The sequence below is a fragment of the Plodia interpunctella genome, chromosome 6 (assembly GCF_027563975.2).
Source record: "Plodia interpunctella isolate USDA-ARS_2022_Savannah chromosome 6, ilPloInte3.2, whole genome shotgun sequence".
Lineage (NCBI taxonomy): Eukaryota > Metazoa > Arthropoda > Insecta > Lepidoptera > Pyralidae > Plodia > Plodia interpunctella.
The window spans coordinates 9414695-9429564 of NC_071299.1; the positions used below are offsets into that span (position 1 = coordinate 9414695).

Consider the following 14870-nt stretch of genomic DNA (forward strand, 5'->3'; position numbering starts at 1 on the left):
TTTTGAAGTAGGTAATAAAATGTTTTTATGAAATATGAAAAGTAAATAGCGTATATAAAGTTTAATAGGACGATAAATAATAAGTGCCTATCTCTTGTAATATTGATGAATGACATCATCAGTAGTCGTTTAAACCTATATACGACTAATGTTGATATCGACTAATGTTGTTGGTATCGTTGATATGACGAATAATCACGTTCCCTTGCTAAAGAATATTCCGGAGATTGCGCATCGCGTGCGCAGTCGTATTGATTTTACCAAGCGACCCCTCTTTACCCACCGTCCGGCGTTCCATGGTCAATCGTCACTCCTGCAATACTACCGACTACCCTATTGTCTATAAAGAGATATATATATATATATATATATATAAAGAGATATATGTATATAGTAAGTTCATGTATTCATTTACACTTGTTGCATTGGTTGTTTTCTTTGGGATTGTTAAAATTTTCTAAATATCGGACTTCGGGTTCTTAAATTAAGTAGATAGAATTAAGTACATCACAGATAAGAAAGTTGAAACGTTATCTACGTTTCAACTTTCAACAATTTACCATGTGACTGCAAATATTTATTTCTAGGTTTTTCTAGTGGTTATAGATAACTGTAGATAAGTTTCGAACTAACGAAACATGGAATAATTTATGGAATAATGAGCATTTGAAAAAAAAACTATATTGTGTATTTAGGCCAATACTCTTAAAGGAATCTATAAAAAACGTTCAAAGTATCAATTGCCCTAGTAGGTTCTATAATTGAGTCCGAAAAATCTCCGGACTCGAAGTGGACTCGAAGAACCTTCCTTATTGGTCAGTGTGGGTGTTTTTGCTGGCTATACATGAGTCAAAAGGTTAATAGGTATCGATAAAGTTCGCTAGGTAAACGTTTTTCATCTTCATTAGTTTTCTAATATTACCTACCTTAACAAAAAAAAAAATATATATTACCTACCTAAGTATACATTTCTGGTAATTATAGGTACCGATAATTATAGGGATAATTGTAGTTTTTAGCTTGTGAAAAATAACTATTTAATATAAAAATTTACGTGAAAAGGAAGGTCTGATTTATGAATAAACGATTTGAATTTAAATTTGAATTTATAGGTAGGTATAGATGTGTTGTGTAGTGTTCTGTTCCTCATTCATATCGCCCCCGTTCCCTGACACGAAGGGCATGATGTCATCGACCTAAACAGGGTAGGCGCAGCACCTACCTACTTTTACGAAGTTATATGCATAAATGTATAATACCTATACGTCGTCTTGATATAGGAATATTTTCGAGGAAGGTTAGACTACGCAGCCCATTCATCTACTTACACAATAACTTTACTCAGTTTCTTTGGAAAGTCGATCAGTTTCTTGGAAATAATATTTCGAGGTCATAAACTAAGGATTATCTTCATCGGCAAATGGCTAGCAAAATTTCAAAATTTCTGATTCAAATCTCAAATCCAGCAAGCCTTCTCACACGTTTCGAGACTCTTGGCTCTATCTTTCAACAAAAGTGTCAAAAGTTCAGACTAAGGAAAAAGATGTATTATACTGTATTCCATAAGCACTAGGTGGGTACATAGATAGTCACAGATAGTTTATCAATAACCTCAATTTTTGAAGTCGGTTACAAAACATAGGGTATATTTTTCCATTGAACATCCATTACATTTCCCGGGGGGTGGATAAATATGATGTTTTTAGTTATGAGTATATAGTGTGGCGTGGCGAATTTCGGTTTGCGCGTGAACAGAGTGGCGCATGCCGCTGCGGCACTGGCGCGGCGCGGGGAGTCGCTCGGGCAGGCTTGCGCAGTGGCGGAGCCCGGCACCCCTCGTTACACGGCGCAGGCGCGATCCGCTCACCGACGCTTTCCCGCGAGGATCGATGAGATAAACGCGCAACCCCGCTTTTCGAGTTTAATCAATACGAATTCTATCGATTTTTGTAGCCGCAGCCGCCGCACACCAAATTCGAGGGTCGCACGCGGTGGTGGCGCACTGGCGCACATACACAGTTCAAAATTAGTATTTTTGAAATTAGTTATCCTCGTGATGAATTTAATTTACAAATAATTATCATTACTTACTCGCCATCCTATAAGGTAACCTATTTGTTATTTATTTAGTAAAAATAAAAGAAATATTGTAATTCAATATCATCTTAAGTACTTAAAATAAAATAAGTTTCATTATTATTAAATAATTGCGTTTATTTTGGTTGTAAATATTTTTTTGGTTGCAATTGTTGCAAATAACCCAAATATATATTAATAAATTTACCTACGGAAACGGAAAATTGGAAATGACGCGCGAATTTTGTTTTTCTATCAACAGTGGCCGGCGGCAGAGAGGTCGTCGTTTAAGTTCGTGTGTTTCCGGAAAAGCGTTTATAAACGTAGACTAGTAATTTAACTCTAGAGTTATTTTACTATCGTAACTCATTTTTCATTCGAATTTACTTAAATTTTCCAAAACTGACTGTATTATTTTTTAGTTATTTTCATGTTTTTAGTTATTTCAAAATGAAAATTGATTTGTTTTATAATTTTTTGTGTGCAGTTTAGAGTAGTGAGTGAGATAAAACGTGATCAATCAATGATTAAAATCAATGGTCACAGTCATCTTGAAAATTATGAGCGAGTCACAGACATAAGTTAGGTATACTAGGTATATACTATTATTTCTATGGATGGTTATATACTAATGTATATGTATGTGGAGCGAGCTCACCCCACTTGGTTCGTTCGACTCAAGTAGCATAGTGTAGATAGAGTCTAGTCTAAAGCATAGGGCATAGCGTAGCCAAATTAATATTGGGATTTGTTTTGTTTGTTTTCTTCCGTGCGGCCGGCGTTGGTACGCACGCGGCGCATCTTTGCTTTAATCGTGATTTGTTTTTGTGTTAAATATTGAAGAAACAATGTGTTTTGCTTGCAGATTGTATAAAAGCCCAGCGATGTTACAGAAATGACTTCAACGGACACATATCAGTTAAAATGGCACTCGCACAGCGCGCATTTGAACGGTTCCGTGGCTTCATTGCTACGGTCCGAACGATTTACCGATGTGGTGCTCTGCACGATGGATGGATCACAGATTCCTGCTCACAAATTCATCCTCAGTTCATGCAGTGTGTACCTGGGCGGGCTGTTCGAGGGCCAGAGGTCGGTGACCCGGATGGGAGGCATGTTATATGTGGTCTTGCCATCGGAGATTTCCACGAAAGCTTTAAAGATTCTCGTTGAATACATGTATAAAGGTAAGTCCTTCTTTATAGTAGAAAATATACACGTATTTTCACGAAAAAAATATACCTACAATTGTTTTGGCCATAATAACCTTATGAAATAAGTTTATAAGTGTTTTGAGGAAATAATTTTTTTTCATTGAAATCTATGATCATGGAAGAAAGTATAAACGCAATTTTGTCCGTTGCAATCTATTAGGAAGTTGGGAATTATTCTTATAAAAACAATTTTCAGGTGAAACAACAGTGTCAAACGAAGTCCTAGATACAGTTTTAAAAGCAGGTGAAGTCCTCAAAATCCGCGGTCTATGGAGGCAAACGGACGAGGCAGGAGGTGACTCGACTCCTGCAGAGAAAACCTCAACCAATTTGAACAAACAGGTTGCTATCGCTAAGAAACCAGATGATGCAGCAAAGATTGCTATTAAGAAGGATGATAAGCTGCTTAAGACGTTTAACCCAGGCCAGATTCAAACTCCAGGACAAGTCACAAGGTTTGTGTACTCCACAATGTGTAGTGTAGATACAAAGGAACAATAAATGAAGCTTCAAAGGAACAATAAATAAATAGTAAGGAGTAGAGGTCTCTGTTGAAGGACACTTAAAGCATTTTACACAGCTGATTGTAGAAAAGCACAGATTTTTTATTCTTTATAAAAATGTAATTAATTTTTTTACAGGCCAATGTTTATTGGGCCACCAAAACTTGTGTTCATCAAAACAACTGAAGGAGGGACTCAAGCAGCCCTAAGGCCTGGGGCTCCTAAAGGGCAAACAATCCTTGTAGCCCCAGCTCCTGCCACTGCAGAAACTCCTACATATGCTAACATTGCCCCAGCACCGGCACCAACACCAAATATTGTAACCACAACAACAATAGCTGACGACTCTCCTGATGAAGCCCCTCCTCCGAGAATACTACGTAGGCAGACCGAAAGGAAATATGGAAAAAGACAAAAGACTGACATTAGTATTGAAGTGGAAGAATCAAAAGATGAAGATACGCAAGACAGTGTTTCTGTCACTTCAAGTAAGTCATCATTTTACCATCACTTTTATATAAATAGCTGTAGGCGTAGGTCCTGTAAGTTTTGATAAAAAGGATCTTTTTAAAAATTTAAAGCACTAGATAACCCTCTCTGGCCACAGACTATGGTTAGGTATTTGGTTTAGTTAACATTTCCAAATATTAATCTAATACCCATGCATTCCCAGTAGCATTCAGTTCTGAGCTATGATGCCGTGAAGCCTGGGGTGAGTGTAAAAAATAACCAAAATTTTGAAGATCTGGATTTTTCTACTGGCCTCCTGCCTGAATCTACTTTGGGAATGCTATTGTTGCCGCACGCTAAGCTGCACACGGCCCTTAGTCGCCTCGTACGATATCTAGCGCAGATAAAGTGATCTTATTTTACACACGCCACGTTTATAATAATGTAAATAAAAAAACACAATAGAACAATAAATATATTTTATTTCTTTCTGATCAGAAAAATCGAATCAGAGCACAACAGAAATCCAAATAAAAGATGAACCAGACTGGGACGCTAGCAGCATTGAAGAGGAGGAACGGTCCATAGCAGAGATGTTCCAAGCTGAAATGAGTGTGAAGTCTGAACCTGTGGATGATGTGGACATTGAGGAAGAGAGTTTGGTAAGAATCTTATCTTGGAGTCCTCACCACTCACCTCCCATTAGATAGGTAGGAGAATGACTTAATAAAAAAACTATGTGTATAATTTAAAATTTGACAAAAAAATAGATAAATGAATGTAGATGTCTCAATTTTTGAATAAATGCTTTGACTGTGACCTTGAAGAATAGATTCGGTGTGGTGTACAGTGTGATGTGTATCCGCAGATCTACAGTCCTTTGGCATGCGAGCTGTGCGCGGAGGTGTTCACGGTGCCGGCGGCCTGGGTGCGCCACGTGCAGGGCCACGCGCGCTCCGACACGCAGCACGCCCGGAAGAGGAAGCACCGCTCTGCTGTGAGTACACGTTCTCTGTTCCCTTTTTCAGCTGATGGAAAAAACGTCGACGCACATATATTTTTTACTTTCGACGGATAACTTTTTAAAGAAAGATTGTGGTCATTCTTTTTTTAAAATTTTCCCTTTCTTTATAACAGACAAATTATATTAATTTAGACCAGTTTCCGCTGAGAGGATAAAAGATATTTGATTATGATAAAATGTCACATTTTGACTTGATTTTGTGACAGAGACCAAGCCCTATTAGTCTTATTCATGTAGCAGCCCTCTGCAGCCAGATACAAACGCAACCACGATATGTCAAGTATTTCATTCTGTTTCTGCAGAGCGACGACACAGAGGAAACTATGGCCCTTCTCAAATGCGATTTATGCCAGAAACACTTCCCGAATCCAGCCGAGTGGGTGCGGCACATTCAAAGCACGCACACTGAAACAGGTCAGTTTATATTATACACACACATTAATACATAGTACATACAAACGCAAAGCTACATTTCATTCATTTATTCATAAACTTACTGGTATTTTTCTCTTGTCACAAAAACAGACGTGCGAAATAAATATCCCTCTAGTTTTTTTGTGGGTAAGAACCAAATACCAGAAAACTCTAATAATATTAAATAACTTAAGTTATTGTATAGATTAGGTATTTATAGATAGGTATTAGACGAATGAATTATGGTGTGAATCTGTAAGATCATTATAATTTTATTGAAATTAATACTGTTCGAAGCTTCGGCGTTGAAACAAAATTTTCCCACAAGATTATCAGTAGGATTATGACCAGTGAAATGAAAATTTGACAAAACTACTTCTATTGGTAAGTGTACTAGTAGACGTTACAATAAGGACACAAGATTAATGTTAAGTACCGAAGCCGACGACTTCGCCTCTCGAAATGATCTCCAACTATACTGATAGAATAAACCATGTCATTCACATCATAGAGAAACACAATTTCTACAAAAGTCAAGGACAGCCCCAAAAATCGATAAAGTATTACCATTACGTGAGAAAATACTACTTCATGAAAAACGGTGATACAAAAACAATACAATACAATATAATACAATACAAAAACGTTGATTCTGAAACCTAAAACAGCTTATCAAAAAGGCCAAACGCATACTAGCAACTTCTGTATATTATGAATTATGAATGCGAGCGCTCTTGAAGGCAGACCACGGCAGACACGACAAAATTGCGTGCGCATGTACAGTCATCAGCACATCAACCTACCCAAATTCATTGCAAACTCGCCGCTATTGCAGCGCTCCGCCGCCATAGAGGTTCATGCAGAGTAACTCGATGTGCTGTTGACTGTATCTATATGATCTAATTGATTTTTTTATATTTTTATCTGAAATTATAAATGCTGTGAATTGCGTACGTACGTAATGCTATCAACAATCAACTTAAAAAAATAGTTTTACAAACAAAATAGCTTTTTCAAATGACGCTAAAGGTACAATGTCAATACATTACAACATTCGTATGTTTGTTTGTATACACAGTAAGTAAAAATATAAAAAAATAATACATAAAGTGTATCAAAAATTCCAGGTGTATTATTTACTGTATCATCTGGTATGGGGCTGTAACTACTGGATATTATGTATGTATTTGATTAGTAAATTTTAACCAATTCTATTAATAAATACTAATTTTGTATTGAATTTTTGATCTTATCACCCTCAACTAACAAAGACACCGACTTATTCACTAACAAACTAAACTCAGCAATAAAATTAAAATGATCATACTATTTAACACTTTGTGTATAATTCGTTTCTACGAATTTCATACTAATATGTCAATTACTTCAGGTTGTTTATTTGAATAATTTAAATCTAATTCATAAAAATAAGATGCCACACGAAGGTCGCTTTCACAAAATGACACCGCAAAATGATTGTTCATATCTCCTAGATGTAGTGTTATTTTGCGACGGTGCAGTATTGAGTTCAATAATAGACAGATAAAAATATGGACTTCGTCATAAATAGCTTATTCGAAATACACGTGGAGAAATGGGATGGAGCGCCAATGTATTTTGTCCCCATCATAACCCAGCTTTTACATGGGCAACCTACCAAGACATAGTATTGTCTATATTTTTCTATGTCTTTGACTTCAACCAACGATATAATATTCTTCCTTTCAGAAACAGCCGTACTATGAAATTTTTAAAATAAAATTGCATGTTATGTTACTAATGAAATTGATTACTAACATAGCTGAAATCTGATTGTTATGTATGTGGCTAATTCTCGACAAACGGAACATCAAGGAACATGTATGTTTTATTTTTTAAATTGTTTTTTTTTATCTTTTTGCATTACACTTACACCCTTTTTGCTACACTCATGATAATCACTTCAGTTATGTTGTAATTTAATATGGACTGCTTTGTTTGCCTACCGCTTTTTTATCACCGATCATTTGCTTTTTTTCCAATAAAAAAAAAAAACAAAAATTAAACAAAGCGATCCAGCACAGATTGTCTCCGAGCTGATGTGATTAAATCCATGTTCTAAATGTGATTTGATGTCGATTGTCTAGAATTGGCCATATCAAACAACAGTGCCCCACCCAAACGTCACAATCGTTTCACAGAGGGCGCGCAAAACAAGACTTGCACGCAATGCAAGAAGAATTTCCCGTCCCATGCTTCGATGCTCATACACATGCGTACGCACACAGGTAAGTTGGTACTATTTACACGTTTTTCAATAGTAGCTTCTAATAACACGCTATAAGTAATAGTAAATAATATCGCGACAGTAATAGTAAATAACATTAATTTATTAGGTACTGTTTCTATTTTTTTATTATTATTTTTTTTTAGTCTATAGTGTGATATGGGTCATGTATTTTACAAGTGCCTGCAATAAATTATTTATTATTATTATTATTATAAGAACTACAATTGAGATACGATAATGAGATATTATTAGTAGAATTGATACCGTGACTTAACATTTATTACCTTATAACTTAATTCGATACCTTTTCCTAAAAAAATTGTTGTTATGAATATTTAGATAATATGTTTGACTTTTATATACATGGTCTTTTTTGGTACAATTTACTATAATTTTCAGGCGAGCGTCCATTCATATGCGGGTTGTGCAACAAGGGTTTCAACGTGAAGTCCAACTTGTTGCGGCACCTCCGCACTCTCCACGACCAGATCATCAGCCCCGCGCTGCTGGCGGAGGGCGACGACCAGGAGGAGCCTGTGCCCGGGCCCTCCGAGGTCAAGAGGGAGTCCTGAGGACGAGGAGGGGGGGCAGGTAAGAGCCCCAAAGTGTTGTGTTCTGTGCATTGTTTATTTACAAGCAATAGGCATGCGGCCCATCTGATGGAAAGTGGTCACCGCAGCCTATGGACGCCAGCGACACTGAAGTACCACACGCGCATTGCCTTAAAGATTTGAGCGTTGTCTGTTAAATATTGCGTTGTGGTGCAAGTGGAAAAATGTTGACGGATATGGTGACCGAAAATATCAACGATTTTGTTTATTATTAAAAATTAATTATTCAAAGTTCAAGTTATTTCACCCTAAAAGATCGATTTGATTCGTCCGCAAATATATGAAGTTCCATATTGAATGTCGACAGGAAGAGGGCGCGGGCGTCGCACACCGTACATGAGTGCGATGGTGGACGCCAACCGCCGCGCCAACGAGAAGAAGAAGCAACCGGGCGCGGCGGGCGCCGGCGCCGGCGCCGCAGCCGCAGCCGCAGCCGCGGCGCTCCCGCGCAAGCAGAGCTACTCGCTCTTCCTCAAGCAGCGCGCCGTGCTCTTCTCGGCCAAGAAGTGGAAACAGTGATCACAACTCTATGAGTCACCGCGGATAATTTAAACCCTAAACTTGGCTTTGGATAAAAAGTATGTTTTTTTTCCTTTTTAACAGTTTCGCGCTTTAAACTTAAAATTTCGGACATGAAACGTTTATTAGTTGCGGTTTTCAGTAATGAATGAATGCATTCATCAGCGCCGCAGTCGAGCAGATTGTTAAATTTCCTTATAATGTCACAACCGCTTGAAACAGATAATTGGGCCATGAAATATATTCAAGACTTTAATAAATGAAGGCGCCCATCTTACTGGGCGCTGGCGCCTTGTTTAATTTCGCCTGCAGTAGGTATCTAATAATAGTTCCATGCTGCTAGTATGTAATTTTAAGTACCTATAATCACACACATAATAAAGTCGGATAGGTCCAAGATCAACATTTTTCTAAATAAACAATTATAAACAACTTTTTGCCAAGCAAGTTTAGGTCATTTGCTAAAATAAAGCAATGTTTTTCATTTGAAGGTGACTCATCCGTTGTCTTCATGACTCGTTACGCGATTTGTACGTTCATTTGTTACGTATTTTACGTTTATCAAAAATCGTGGCGAAGTCGTTGGTTCATTCACTTCTCCTGCCTCACCCTCCTTATCATTTTAATATTTATTTTATTCTATAATCCCTAGTTAACATAAGTTTTTTAACATTTGATCTGACTTTTGAGTCTAATATTATAATTTTCAGTGCTGAGATAGTAGTGCTAATGTGTCTATATAATAACGATACCATTATAAGTTTGAAGATAGAAACAAATTTTCTAGTCCGTTTTTTAGTTACTTAATTAACTTTTAAGTGTGAATAGTGAAGATGATTAATGCTTTATTACATTACATAAAGTTGTAATTAACGTATTTCATTTGATTAGCCATTATTTTCTGTCTCAATTTTCACAATACTATCTTACCTTACGTAAGATCAGTTTTGAATCCAGTGTGTTTGTACGTGTTATGTAGATTAGCTTGTATTCCATATTGTAATAATTATTGCTATGTTTTGAATAATTACGTTTTAATTTCTTAAATACTCATGTAAGACATGGACAAGAACAATTTGTTTTTCAAATTTTATATGATAAGTGATAGAAAATAAACATTTTAACATGTATTTTAGTCTTTTTTTGTTATTCATATCTTTATCTAGGATAGGGTTTAATATAAAAAATACTGATAATTATGCATGCAATCAAAAGTTTATGTCGCAACCGCGATTCAGCTTTTCGCTTCGCTGTAAACGGATAAAAAATAAAACTCAATATTAATAAAAAATACATAGTTTATTTACTGGTTACGCGTTAATTATCACATCTAAGATACACACAGTGTATTTTACGATTCGGAACATGATTCAATGCGTGACACTTCGACGAATTTGTAACAAAAACTTATCTCTTAATTTTGACACCAATTAGAAAACTTAACATTGTTTCACCCTCCTGGCCCTGCTATAGCCGGTGTAATACAAAACCAAAATTCTTTATCAAAGGCGTACAAAAACTTAATGTTTAATGTAACGGAATATTTTAGTTTAACTGTCGTCCTCCTCAATTTTTGGCGCTAAGTAGTAACGAATGTGACCGATGTCCTGGATGCGGTATTCTACCACCAGAGGCACATCTGCAGACATGGAAAGCTGAACCTGAAATGAAAAAGAAGTTACTTGTATTTGACTTTAAAATATGTAGGTATATGTTATAAAATATAATTTAGCTTGAATAAAATCTGACACTAATGCTAGCAATAACACTCAACAAGGTCCATCCATCCATGTAATACCTGTGGGCTGAGCGAGGTGGCCTTGGTGAAGTAGTTGAGGTACTGGCACGCGAAGGTGAGCGTGACGGGCTCGTCCATCTCGATGACGACGGCCTCCTCCTCCTTGTCCACGGCCGCCGTCTGCGCCAGCTTGATGTTGGCCGACCCGATGTCGCCCGTCGCGGAGAACTTCACCCCTGAATAAACAATAATAAGTTATTCCCGCTCGACGCTTTCGGCTCACATGCGACATTTTTCGATTTCTATTTTTTATTTTATAATGCAATTAAAAAACATAACATTGGCTAAAATGAATAAATTTTATTAGATAGTATCATATTTTATTTCTAGTTTATTTTATAAGCCTATTTTGTGTCCCACTGCCTTGCTGCTTGCACACTTTTCTTTGGTTAAAAAATTTGATAATGGCGGTAGTGTGTGCGGGTTGTCCAGTCCATCCATCTAATGTGAATTAACGTGTTTTTTGTAGAGAGTGAGAGCTAGAAAGTGACCTTAAATAGCGAAACAAAAAACCGCTAATTATTGTCTACCGTCAAAGAATAAAATAAATAAATAAATAATAAATAAATATATTGGGACAAATCACACAGATTGAGCTAGTCCCAAAGTAAGTTCGAGACTTGTGTTATGGGATACTAACTCAACGATACTATATTTTATAATAAATACATATATAAATAAACATCCAAGACCCGGGCCAATCAGAAAAAGATCATTTTCCATCATGACCCGACCGGGGATCGAACCCGGGACCTCTCGATTCAGTGGCAAGAACCTTACCACTGCGCCACCGAGGTTGTCAGAAATATTGGACAATAAACTACATCATCTACTTGTTACAGTATACTATAGTCTTACCCTCTTTAGTGCAAGATATAACCATGGACTCTCCAAACTGTGACAGATCTCTGCAGATTCTTGCGAACTCTGCACTTGGGAGACGAATGGTGCAACTGTACTCAGTTTCAGGAATACCTGAAATGTAATAAATTGAAATATATATATAAAGTATTGATTAGAGTATTTCGTGACGTGTGCTTCCCGCCCTAGAATTGGACCACTCCATATTTTTCCATGATGGCATACTAGGCGAATAAGTATGCCATCAAGAGGCAACAACAGCATTACCCAAGAGCATTGGCATCAGTCAGGCCAATCATAAAACCAGTCGAATCTTGAATCGTAATACAGACTGTAAATCTGAAATGTGTTTTTACACATTCTAGATTCTTATGTAAAGTTTTTATGTATTTTGCCTTTTGGACAAAAGTAAAAGTATTGTATGTATGGCACCTAGTTTCTAGGTATATAAGAATGTGATCGGAATGGGGGAACATAAAAGATAATGATATGCAAGTTAATGCCGGCTATACATTATCACGATACAGTTTGCCGAACTTTGCCGAATTCGACTTCGACTTTGTTTCATACAAACTACGCAATTTTCGTTCATTTCGTGTTGGCATTTGTCTGAGATTGACGATAGCGATGGCGTGTGTAGCCGGCATAAAATACATTTGGAGCCCTCACCCAAATGTTCGAGGTCCAAGTTCATTAGCTTCATCTCATAATCGGACACCTTCTCCTGGTTGGGGCTCTCGAACACGAACGTGACGGTGTCCGCATTGTCTTGCGCCTTCATAGTAACTGTGTCCTTGTCGCCGGCACATTTCAGGATTTTTGACATACTGAAAGAGATATGCTATATAGCCATTTGCTAGATTTTATGAATTTTTCTTAGTAAGTGTTGTGGTTAAAAGCGTCTGCCTATGACCAAATGGTGGTTCGAATGGCACTCGCGCCACATCGATTTGTATACCAATGTTGATTCATTTACAATGTACATATTAGTATTCTTAGACTTGCTTCCGATAAAAGAAAACATCGTCAGGAAACCTACACATTGACTGATAGTTTAGTTCACATATCCACCTAATTGCCACTAGAAGTCTGTGTCAGTAAGTCGTAAATGTTTACAATGGCATTCCCAAGGAGTGAGGTTAGGCAGATAGGCACTCATATCAAGCTAAATCTTCGAAGTTGATAGGATGTAATCAGGAATTGATCTAAACATCTATTATATTAATGTGTCAAATCCTGGAATTACTGCTCCAATTATATACATTGTCACGACACAAATGATATAAATATGCTGGAATTTCAGGCACAGATAATATTTTTATGTTATGTCACCTTACCTTCCCAGATTCATGCCCATGGAAATGTTGCGGTCACATCTGTACTTGTCAAAGCCGTCTGCTCTCAGTGTGAGGGACACCAGGGACACGTGGGAATTGTCCATAGCCTATACACATAATTATAAATTAATTACTAGAGTAAAATGTAAATGCACCTACTCACTTAGCAATCTGTTGCTGCAATAAAACATGGCACATATTTACTCCTTGGACTTCCCAAGCCATAATGTAGACAATAACCGAGCAACAGTCAGTTTGCCAGGAAAGGAGTACTAAGTAATTTTCTTCTTGTTTTAGTTATTTTTTATGTATTATAAATGCAATGGAGCATGTTCAATGTTATTCCCAGATCAGGTGAATATAACTATGTTTTCTTACTTATACTTTGTTGCACATTGATTATAAAACAGCTATTATCAATAACAAACTGTCTGGATGGTTCACCGAGTGTTTTGACTGCTGTGGTTGCGCTGTAATTACAATTTCACAAATTTTAATTAAGACAAGACGAGTTTTACTTTATGACTTTGCATTAATTACTCTGTCCTGTAGTAATGTCAATTTTATGAATGATTGATTTTGGAAATGATTTCTTCCTCAAGAAAATGGACAGATTGTAATGACCGCGCAGCGGTCGAAACACTCTGTGAACCACCCATCTACAATGTCTACACTGCTTACCTGTAGCTGGATGCCATTGTCATCACAGTCAAATGTAGCTTGTGTGAGCAAGTCCTTGATGGCTTCCAGCACCTTCTTGAGGATGGAGGACCGAAGCAGGCGTGCCTCAAACATTCTGGAAATGGTTAACAAAATTAGGTTAGAAACTGAATATGTTAAGGATTGAAAATGTATGTTGCAGGGCATGTTACAGACATCATAAACCGATGGTAGAAGTCATTATTTATTACTTGCAATTGAAACCCTCACACGGCGTAGGTAGCTATAATCTGGAAATGCCGGTCCAAAACTTCTTACTCACTGAAAGTGAACTTATGACTTACACAGTTACGTTATAAGACAATTTATAAAAGCAGGCACGATAAACAAATTAAGTTCCACAATATGTCCACTGTGAAATCACGAGGATAGTTTTATAATTAAATACGAGCAGGGATATCGACAGGCTACACGTAGCCCTTTGCATTCGTTCCACTACCCATTTACAACTCTATGAAGATAATCAACAGAAATTTATATCATAGTAATGAATAGAAACTATACTTACTTGTAATAATAAAGTTAAACAAAGCAATATATAACAACAAAACTATAAGGCGGAAACCAACAACGCGTTCTGCTTTCGTCTGCTGGAGTCGCTTCGGCTTCACTGACCTTTTGACAATGACAGTTGCGACAGCCGGGCGGGAAAATTTGGCGCGAAAAAAACAAATGTCATTGTATAATTTTTTAATTAATTAATGATCAAAGATATTTTGTTTTTGAAATTTCATTGTAATCGATCGACTAAATATTTTGATGTAGTCTGACAGACCTAATTTCGATAAATACAAAAAGCGCCCACGTAAAATACAAAAAAATACTAGAGGTTGAGAGAGAACAAGATAGTGATAAGTGAAAGTTCCAATTAAATTTATAAAACACTAGCTACGTCCCGGGGCTACGCTCCCGTGAGAATTTCGGTGTAAAAATACCCTATGTGTTATCTAGGTTATTTATTGTACCCATTTACATACCAAATTTAATTAGATAAAAATCTGTCCTACTGGACTTCGCTTCAAAGAGTAACAAACATACATACACCCCCACAAACTTTTGCATTTATAATAGTAG

General features: G+C 36.9%; 2 protein-coding genes across 2 annotated transcripts; one reads left to right on the plus strand and one right to left on the minus strand.

Moving 5' to 3' along the window:
• The first annotated feature begins 2711 nt into the window (after positions 1-2711).
• Positions 2712-10210, plus strand: LOC128670698 (uncharacterized protein). Its single transcript, XM_053746566.1, is given in 11 exon segments — positions 2712-2860; positions 2942-3263; positions 3487-3745; positions 3932-4281; positions 4742-4905; positions 5112-5240; positions 5570-5681; positions 7808-7948; positions 8350-8448; positions 8451-8541; positions 8869-10210. Coding segments are annotated over 10 exon segments (1863 nt in total). The 5' UTR covers positions 2712-2860; positions 2942-2971; the 3' UTR covers positions 9095-10210.
• A 150-nt stretch (positions 10211-10360) lies between these two features.
• On the minus strand, positions 10361-14434 carry LOC128670699 (proliferating cell nuclear antigen). The gene is made up of 7 exons (XM_053746567.1): positions 14305-14434; positions 13758-13872; positions 13077-13183; positions 12409-12566; positions 11737-11853; positions 10879-11054; positions 10361-10741 (listed from the first exon to the last, which is right to left on the minus strand). The coding sequence occupies exons 2-7, from the start codon at positions 13869-13871 to the stop codon at positions 10631-10633; spliced, it is 783 nt and encodes a 260-aa protein (XP_053602542.1). The 5' UTR covers position 13872; positions 14305-14434; the 3' UTR covers positions 10361-10630.
• Between the last annotated feature and the right edge of the window lie 436 nt (positions 14435-14870).